The sequence below is a fragment of the Oryzias melastigma genome, linkage group LG13 (assembly GCF_002922805.2).
Source record: "Oryzias melastigma strain HK-1 linkage group LG13, ASM292280v2, whole genome shotgun sequence".
NCBI classification, from domain to species: Eukaryota; Metazoa; Chordata; class Actinopteri; order Beloniformes; family Adrianichthyidae; genus Oryzias; species Oryzias melastigma.
In genome coordinates, this window is record NC_050524.1 from 15,672,413 (window position 1) to 15,682,759 (window position 10,347).

The 10,347-nt window shown below is 37.8% G+C and overlaps 1 protein-coding gene across 1 annotated transcript in view; it reads left to right on the forward strand.

Moving 5' to 3' along the window:
• si:ch211-195m9.3 overlaps positions 1–2,993 on the forward strand; it is a 30,270-nt gene extending 27,277 nt beyond the window's left edge. The window contains exon 19 of the mRNA XM_036215009.1: positions 34–2,993. Coding sequence (XP_036070902.1) covers positions 34–287 — 254 coding nt within the window. The 3' untranslated portion in view covers positions 288–2,993. The remainder of the gene's footprint in view (positions 1–33) is intronic.
• Positions 2,994–10,347: the final 7,354 nt, after the last annotated feature.

A 10,347-nucleotide genomic window follows, 5' to 3' on the forward strand; every position in this document is an offset into this window, starting at 1 on the left:
CTTTTTGACAGCTCTACATTTATTTTTTTCTAGTTTACTTTGGAACAGTGCAAAGCGTGTCCCTGAACAGCACAGTTTTCAGCAGCGTACTGGAAGTTCATGGGGAGAGAGCAACAGTGCGCCCTCACGTGGAGCCCTTCATCATGACACCTGAAAACAATGGCGCGATTCTCACATTAACCCTTGGAAAGTGGTACTTCTTCAACGATGCCCATGTCTACACCGATTTCAACCATGAGTTGCTGCAGCAGTCTCTCTTTTTCATTCTATCCAAGTGTTCTCAATGACTTACCCCTGCTTGCCGATCTGTCTTAGCACACCAGATCACGCAGCAGTTTTAAAGCATGTGCACACACATAACTTTGCTAACTTTCCTTTATTGTATACTCGACAGCCCTTGATGTGTTTATCCCTCCCTCCCTGTCACATCAGTATGTTTTAAGATCAGCTCAAAATTTGCCAACAAAAAAGTGACCAGATTCTACAGAATGCACAGGGATCTTTTTTATTTAGTACTGTTGGATAGGTAGCACTGACATGATGATGGATTTGAGTCTTAAATCTACAGCAAGTGATGCTCCTTTTTTTTTTTTTTTTTTAAATGTTGGTGCTCAACACGGTTTACATACGGACTCTAAGTAAGAGAGAAAACGGGAGGTTGAATGGAATAGAATTAGAACAGTTATGGGATGGGAGAAGAAGCTGTTCGAGAAAGTGCTGGTTTTAGATTGGAGCGCTTCTGTAGCGCCTCCCAGAGGATTGGAGGGTGAAGACTCTGTGTGACTGGACTCCTTAATGCTTTTCCCAGTCCTTTTCAGGTAGCAGAGGTGAGGATGTTGAGGTTCTCTTTGGGAGTGATGAGGATAAATAGGTGTGAAAACATCCGAGGAACAGCTCAGGTTTGATGTTTTGGGGATACATCTATATAACGAGATTGATTCAGAACACGTCCAGAGGAGATACAGTTAGTGAAATAATGCTGTTGACAGTTTGAGAGTAAATTGAAGGTTTTCTACTGTGAAAGCCTCTATCAAAGGTAATAAAGCTAAAGGTTCTCATTTTACTAAAATGCTACCCGTGAACAATACATAGCTAAAGAATTCCTGAATTCTGAAAGATATGCTACTTTGACTTTTGCACTGTTCATAAAACAAGCTAATGAATGTTTGAATGTAGGTTATTTATCACAACTTTATTCAGTAATATTACATACAGGATTCTCAGTAAATCAAATTCCAAGCTTGAATATTTTGTGTCATATTTCTATGCTGTGGAGATTTTTATTATATTTAGAATGTAGTTACACTACTAGGCATCAAAAATGGTTGATTCTCTGTTCTCCCTTTATCATTTATTTTTGCACTGTTGGCACACATATTTTTGCCTACTGTACATTTGACGCTGATTGTTCCACAGTCTTTGGTGCATGCTGAATATTTGTAATCTACTGCAAGCTCAGGAAACGCTGCACTGAAACAAATGAATAAACTTTATGCTCTTAAGTAGCTTGTGATGATTTTCTGGAACCAGAATCATTAGACAGACAGACAAATGAGTTGGTTTTGGGGTTCTGTCTGCTCTTAGTAATAGCTTTCTTTTTTATTCTGCACAGAGAGGAATCAAAAAGGAACATTTGCCACAGAAAAGCTCAGTTTTTATAACATTCACTCTGAAAACCAAACCTAAGCCTTGCTGTTTAAAGTAAATAAGAGTTGTTTTTTTTCTTCCATGTTTGTAGTTTCTAGACAGCTGCCAAGATCGTCAATAATCATCTATGTCTGGTATTTCCTTTGATCAACTGGGCCACAAATACTTCCAGAGCCCTCTTGGATTCTGCTTCAGTAAAACTGTCTGCCCAGCTCAGTGACTCACAGCTGGTCTGAATGACTTATTTGTTAAGAATATGCAGGATGTTTCCAGAAGTGTTCCCAAACTGCACGCAGACACTTCAACCCGGACCACTCCAGACAGAAAATTCCATGTCTGCTCATGTCTGAATAGTTGTCTCTTCTAAAGTGGAAAAACTCATGGTTTTGGATTTTTTAGTTTCGGAGATGGGGGTGTTTTGGGTTTTTTTTTTTTTTTTTGGCACAGGAATTACTAAAGTGCACTGTTGCATTTTAGTAATTCGCACCTTCCTGTTAACACCTTTTTAGAGATTTCACCATAATATGTCATGCGTTGAGAAATACGTTATCACAACTTACTTTTCATTCACCCACACGGATATATCTGATAATTACAAGTGCTATAAGTATGTTCCCGTGCTACCCACAAATCCCTCTTTAGTAACCCTTGTGCTATCCTAGACATGTTAACATTAAAAGTGGGGTCATCTGGACCCCAAAAATAGCACAAGGGTTGTTGCAGATATGTTGCAGATATGTAGATCAAGAACTTTAGTTGTTTTTCTGGTTTTATTCTGCTCATGTTGTTGTATTTTGAGACTATTTACTTTTTAGCTACTACTGAGAGTCACGATTACAGTTGAAGTGAAGTGTTTTTATTTCAGCCTAATGTTGCATGTTGATGTGTCACGGAGAGTGGGTTCGGTTATTTCAATGTTTGTTTTATTTTAGTCTTCATTCGACTTTTAGTGTAGCTACTTAGTATTTTTTTTAGTTATGTTTAAATGTACTTAATAAATCATTTATGTTTTTTCTAAATTGTTTTCCTTTAGCTTGTAGTTAGGTCTTCCACAAACCAGATTTCTCAACAAAGAGAGGTTGAAGTGGTGTCGACAGGCAGAACATAAACAGTCATGCTCTGTTACAAAACAAAATAAACCGTTTGCAAAAAGAGTGATAATGTGGATTTTTTTTTTTTTGAAAAGAAAACTAAATAGAAGACTCTGCTTTGAAAAGATTATTTAGATACAATGAATTCATTTATGTCGCCGTTTGCAACTGAGTATCACGCTTCCTTTTGAGTCCTTCCTAGATCCGATACAGCAAAAAATAGGAAGGATCTTTTTCTCAATTATTTTTATTAATCCTACCCATGATGTAGGACTCAAATTTACATGAGACCAGGCTTGAAGAAGTTTTACCAAACTTCAACAAGAAGCAAAGAATGTAACAGAGCAGATAACCGGAAGAGTAGACATCTAATTACACCGAGAATCACTAGGATTGCAGTAAGACAGTTGTAGTCAGAGTAGCTTAAAACAGAACACGACAAGAACAAACAAAGAAGCATAACTGAAATAAGAAAAAGCAAACAAAAAAGGCAAACTTCTCACATCCTGTGTTTTGAATAAACGGCTGTTGTTCACTGAGTTTAAAGAGCTGTCTAACACCACAGTCTCAACTGCCCTTATGGGGGGATATGGGCTGTCTGGGGGGGAAAAATTGGCAAATCTATGCAGTGCACATTGGTGGCATCAGGTTATAGTGAACACCTAAAGACAAACTCCAATGAAAATGTCATTTTTGGTGTTTTTAACATGTTCTTGTAGCATTTTTCTAATGGACCAAAAAAAAAAGCTTAAAAGTGTGTTTCTGGGTGATTGTTTATTTAAATCTTACTGAATCAGGTCTTAGGTGAATTGCACACAAACAGATCCATGCACGTCTTTGTTTTCCTTATCTGAGCTGGCATCTGAGTCAAATCTATAAGGCTGCATAGCTTCTATATTGCTCACCATTTTTGTAGCACCTTTAATGTTAGCTTTAGCAGGAAACCAACGGTCCCACTCCGTAACTCAGAGACACATTTCTGATGAACTCCTGCCGCTCTGCAGAAATCATGTCCAACAGAACGACTCAGGTTTTTCGGATTTTGCCAAAAAGCAGCATAATCAAAATTAAAAGTCCACTGGGAATGCTTTTATGATAGAACAAAATCTGATTAGAGCAACAGTGAGGTTAAGTGTGCATGTGTGTGTGTGTGTGTGGGGGGGGTCTTATGGATTTTTCCCTTTTTCTATCCCCTCCAAACTTGCTCTGTTCAGGTGAAAGGTGCTTTTAACAAATGTCAATATGTGACAAGTTTGGTATAAGAATGTGTTGCAAAATGTTACAAGTGCAAGATAACAAAAAATATACATATAAAATGATCTATATCCAGCGGGATGGATATAATTACCCAGTGGGCCGAATCCGGCCCCCGGGCCTTGACTTTGACACGTTTTGTGGTGTTCCAAATCTCTACGGCTGTAATATACTTTCAGCCTCCAGGTGGCGCTGTTAAAACTTTCTTTACCTGCGGCTATTGGTGAAACAGCCCCCAATTGAGTCAGCCCTGGGCTTTTTTTTCCCCATGAACATTCTCGGTCACTTCTGATGCTTTTAGCTGCATTTTCAGCTAGGCAACATGAAACGACAACGACAGTGGCAAACAGATAAAGTCAAAAGACCAGCTCCAAGTCTCCCGTCAGGATCCCAGTTTGCTGTTTCATTGGAAGAAAGTTTGTTTTAGCTTGTTCTTGTTTTTAAATGAAAATGTCCAGTGAGGTCTTGCTGTTAAAGGTTTCAAAGACAAATGTTACTTTTTATTCTTGCTAATGTGTGTTACCTTAATGAATACAGAATAAAAAAAAATAAAAATGAAACCATATTCATTATTTTCCACTTTTATTTCATGACATGCAATAAAATATTGTATTTATTTAGTTTACGATCCTCTACGCAATCAGACGGTTCAAATCACATTTACACAGGGAGAAAGAGGGACTCAAAAAAAAAAGCAGGTGAGAACATTTAATCAGTCCCTCTGGTGGTAACTCTTTGGACTTAAAATATAAAAACAAAATGTTGCAAAGGAACATCAAAGTTAGTATTTTTCCAGTTGATGGATCATCAGCAGGTCACGCTGTCTGATTTTCAAAGACTTACAGTAAATTCTTTTTTGTTATGTCATTGTTATGACTGTTAAGGTTCATGAGCAAAGCAGACAGGAATCAAGGCTCTTGGTTAAAGACGACCATGAAATGCAGGACAGGATGGTTCAGGCATGCAAAATCATCCAGAATAAATATACATCAGTGTGGAAAAGAGACTAGAGTGAACATGTTGGTCAAAAAGGAGAGAATACTTCGCTGCACAACAAATATTTAACACTTTGCCATGTCTCTTTAACCTAAAACAAAAAAACACAAACATCTACAAGTTGCATAAACAACAAGCTGAGGGTCAGACCTCTCTGGCCAAGGAGCAGTTTTTTTTTTTTTTTTTTTTGCAGTAACATTGACATTTTCTGTCCTGCTCATCAGGGATTTCTGTTGCCAAACACTCCATGACGCATCCAGTTCTCACCATTAAGTCTTACGATCTTCCTTCCTTCCTTCCAGAACATTGCTTTAATTAAGGTGGGTGTTAGGCAAACAGGATGCGGTTGTCTGAGCCAAACCATTGGGTTCTTACAGAGTTCATTTAAGATTTAAAAGTGTTTGACCTTTTCCAGGTGCACAAATGAGGCAGCTGTTTTAGTGCGACAATGCTTTCATTCAGTAAAATCATATCTCCTTGGAAATAAATTTTAATTTACTGAAAATGTGATTGAGTTATACTCTCTCCAGGCAAAAGCTCCAAATCTGCAACACCTAATTTTGATTTTCATCTGCTGAAAACCGTGGATAGTGATGGAATTGCAAAGCTGGCTCAGGACAAAAATAGCTTTTGAATTAGGATCTAATAGTAGCCTATTTGAAAAGACCAATACACTGCAGCAGTTCTTGTTGAGGGTGTAAAAATGTGTAAATATATCCTTTGCAGATTAGTTGTGCTATAAACAGTGGACCACCCTGTAAAACATTTTGGACCACCCTGGAGAAAATGAAAGTAAAATGACATGAGCCGGAGCTCCCACCTCCATCCTGCTCTTCCTCCCCATACAACCATAAGTCAGCTTCCTAAAAACAAGATCCGACAAACGGCTGTTAAACCAAAGCCATTTAAAACATTTTATTGACAAATGATTCTTGTGGATGAAAGAAAATTTGGGTTTCTTGTTTGTGGGCTCTAGTGCAGAAGATGAGGAGGCAGGCTGAAGATGAGTCAACTCTTTTCCTAACTATTTAACAAGAGGGCTGAAAATTACAAAAGGACTTGCAGATAAGGATTTAAAAAAAAAAAGAAAAGGAACTGACGGCATACCTCCCAAGAAACCATCAACAATGGCAGTGGAGAGAAGTCTTATAAGTCTGAAAAGGAAATGGAAGTCAGTAACATAGAGGAAGTGAGTGACGAATGAGCAATAGATAAGGTAATGACACCCCAACCAGATGTAAAATACAAAGTCAGCCAAACCACTTATTTTGATAAAAGAAACCACAAATAAAATGGAAGATCAAACTACAAAAATAGTCTATAATAGGAGGATATATATGCAGATGGAGCTGATGGATACAAAGAAGCTGAGATAATAACGGGCTACAGGGAAGCAAAACAAATTAACGGCAAATTTTAAAAGAAATGTATTGCAAATAGAACATTTGAAGAAAAAAAAGCAACAAAAAAGAGGGGACAACAAACTTTATCACCAAAAATAGTAGAAGTGATGAATGTGAAGCCCATACAAATAGTTTATTTAAGGATTATAGCTGATGGCTAAACGTCGGTTCTTATATAAAAAAATGACTTTTTGTTACCCCCAGCCTCGTTTTTTTTTTTTTTTTTTTTTTTTTTTTAAAAGAGGGCTTAGTTCATGAAAAAAGTTATCTCCTGCACCTGATTAAACATGAAGTATATTCAAGGACTTTGATGTCATTGATCTACAAGGAAACAGACAAAGGAAAAGCCTGGGGAACTATGCGGAGATGCTACTCTCAAGACAGAAATGCGGGCCGTCATTAATCTTGGCTTTTAGTTCTGTGTAAGGATGTTGTGGAAATGACTAATTCTATTGTGATTTGACTTCAACAGGATTTTATATCAAAGGAAACTGCACTGCACACAAGCAAAAAAAAAAATAAAAGTTTGTGAAAAGAAAAGGTCATCTAGAGACTAAGTATCTATCCAGGTTATGCACTTCGGATGTAGACTGGACACATTTGTTTTTGCCTAAATTGAACCAGAATTTGTATCAATTATCCAGAACAAATTTTCTGTCTGAATCCACCAAGCTGTACCGGGACCAGGAATTGCTCTCTAACTCATCTTTTGAGGTGATCTCAGTTCATTTATAATCAGACTGAGCTCCGGGTTCGCTCTGAGTTTCCTCTGTCTGAATAGGCCCCATGCTCTGAGTGGAACAACTGGATCAAAACAGCCACAAGATGTAAACAGAGTAGGAATGAAGCAACCAATGAGCCGCAGATGAATGCAAAGCAAAAATGAGACTCAACAACTCATTAAAATGTGATTGAATGCTCTTTTCCTGACAATCTTTATGTCATTAACACTTAGCACACTTTTTCATCTTCTCCTCGGTAACCATCTTGCAGCATCCCTCACCGTACCAAAGTAGCAGTAAAAAGTGTTGCACCTGATGTTGATAAACGTTCTGCAAAATATAGTTAGTGAACAATCCCCACAAAGAATGAAAAGCTTAGGACCTCTGCTATTCTTCCTCACGTTGCTTTGCCCCACCCACACAATTCCTGGCCAATGATTGAAGACATCTTTGGTCACATGGTTTATTTTACAGGCTTTAGTTCGAAACAAAAAAATCCAGTAGACAGAATTCTGAATACAGACAAACGCAAGGTTCAGGACTCAATCCGGACCGACTGACTTTTCCAGTCTAACTACACCTTAAAAAATTACTTTACTTTTTAAAATATTTGGGGGTCTCATGAAAAAAAGAAACATTTGTGGAACATAAATATTTTTTGGGAAGTAGCTATCACAACTTTTTAGTTTCAGCTTCCTATTTTAAAAGGGTTTTTTTTTTTTGGTTTATTAGTTTATTTTAGGACTGCACAGTTACAGAGTGATAAGCACTCTTGCCTCACAGCAAGAAGGCCCCAGTTCAAGTCCAGGCTGGGGGACATGAAGCAGAACCAGCAACTGGGGGCCTTTCTGTGTGAAGTTTGGATGTTCTCCCCGTGCATGTGTGGGTCTTCTATGGGGACTCCAGCTTCCTCCCACTGAACAAAAACATGTTTCATAGGTTAATTAGTTACTCTAAATTGTCCCCGAGTGTGTATGGGAGTGTGATTGAGGCCCTGTGACAGACTGGCTACCTGTCCAGGGTGTACCCTGCCTTTTCCCCCATCAGCAGGCGGGTTAGGCTCCAGCAACCCCGTGACCCCTAAAGGGAAAAAGCAGGGAAGAAGATGAATTAATGAATTAGTTTATTTGACAGGGATAAACATTAACATTAAATATGCTTTACACCAGATTATAACAGAAGCTAGTTTCTGTCTGTAGTCCCTGAACAGGTGAAAATACAACACAAATGTAAGCAGTCATACAAATACCCACTCTCCCATTATCCTGTGATAATTGTTTCCTCCCTTTTTTCTTTCTGCAGCTGCTAACGTTAAACCAAACAGAACCTAAAACCATTCTTTTCAAGGTGAAGGGACGCCTTTAGAAAACACCCTCTGAATATCCTGACACTTTTTTGGCTTGGTTGACTAGATATGCCTTTTTTTAACTGAAAGCAGTCCTGTAAGAACACTTATTTATGTTATTTTGAACGTTTTAAAACAGAACCATTCATTAAAAACACTGTTGTGGTTCCTCTTTCTGTCTCTGTGAATTTAGGTTGGGTGATTTTGTGGAGATAAAAGGTTGAGATGTGAACTACTGCCAGTGCAACATCATTCAATGCTTCCCTCTGCTGGACTGTTTGTATTAAAGGAAGACACGAAGGGGTGCAGCCAGTCACCGAAACACTTTTACACACATTTTCTCTCAAAATAAAATGCATTGTGCTTAAATTAAACAGAACTGTGCACAAATGGCACATTTAGGCAAATCTCTGAGTTGGTCATAAATATTTTTTTTGCAAAATGTTTGTTTGTCATCCACTATTTTTTCAATTCAATTCAATTTTATTTATATAGCCCAAAACCACAAAGAAAATTTGCCTCATTGGGCTTCATGCAGGTAATTTTACAGATGCAGAAATTTTCTAATAAAATATAAACAATAGCTAAAAACTAAGCAGACTAAATAAAACTGGTTATCCCTGCATATTGCGCTACAGAGACTGATCATGACATATGAGGCATGTTGTGTTAAAATGAAATATTTTTCGCAAAAAACATGAAAAACAACATGTGCTAAAATTGTTTTCTGAGATTCTTCCTGCAATGAGCTGGATGGGTGTCAACATAGGGAAAATTGTGTAAAGATTGGAAATGAAAAAAGGGTGTGCTTAGATCACTTATAGGAAAAGGAAGATCCCAGGATTTGCTAACGTCACATTTGCCTTCAAAACGTCACACTACAAATGAGTCAAGATGCCACTCTTGCTGAGGTCAAAGGTCACGGGCTTAAACTTTCTTTTCCCTACATCTTTATACATAAAACCGGTCTGTTTACCAGATGGATTTTCATTTAAAAGACTTTGAAAGTCTATTTGATCTTAAACCTGAAAAACATTAGATGGTGTATTTATGATTATTATTTAACCCTATGGGGTTGCTTGGATCAAATAAACAAGGAAAGCCATCCAAACTCTTTCAATGATTATGACCCCAAATTTAGTACAACATAAATAGATCGCATCTCCAAGAATTAATCTGTACAAGTTTTCTGTAATTATTATTTACGTCTGGACTGACTCAGGTTCCAACAGAATTCTTAAAGCTTGAGATGGATTCTCACAAAGGGACTCGGAAACTTCTCTGCTTCCCAAACAACACCCATCATGTGCAGAAAGCTTTAATGTGGGGAGCTAGTGTTCTTTTGTCAGCTCTATAAATTCAGCCAAGGGTGGAGTGGGTTATCGGCAGAGTTGGGAGGATTCCCGGTGAGCCGTTTCACTCATCGGCCGGTCAGTCGCCGTCATGGAAAAAATATTCACAACAGAACATGAATACATCTTTGTAGCAGTGTTCATCCGACGGCACTGTCAGTTTTGGAGCTACAATTTATGTTAAATTGTAGCTTTATCAATTAAAGTTTATGTTAAATTGTAGTTGAAGTTTATGTTAAGGAATTAAGGAGGAGTAAGGACATAATTAAGCACAGACAACACAATTTTCTCAGGCACAATATGGTTCATGTCCTTATTCTGAAGACCTGGACATTTTGGGGGAAAAAAAAAAAACACTTTCAGTGTTGTTAGAAGAATTCAGCAAGTGGATGGCTTATGTCACTAATAGTTATCTCTTACTCGCCTGTGGCGGTTTATATTTAAAGAGATTAGGTTTACTTGTGCTAAGCCAAAGTGAGACGATGTCTCTGTTTTAACAGTTTTTCCAAGACTTTCTGATTTCTGTAAAGTATATTA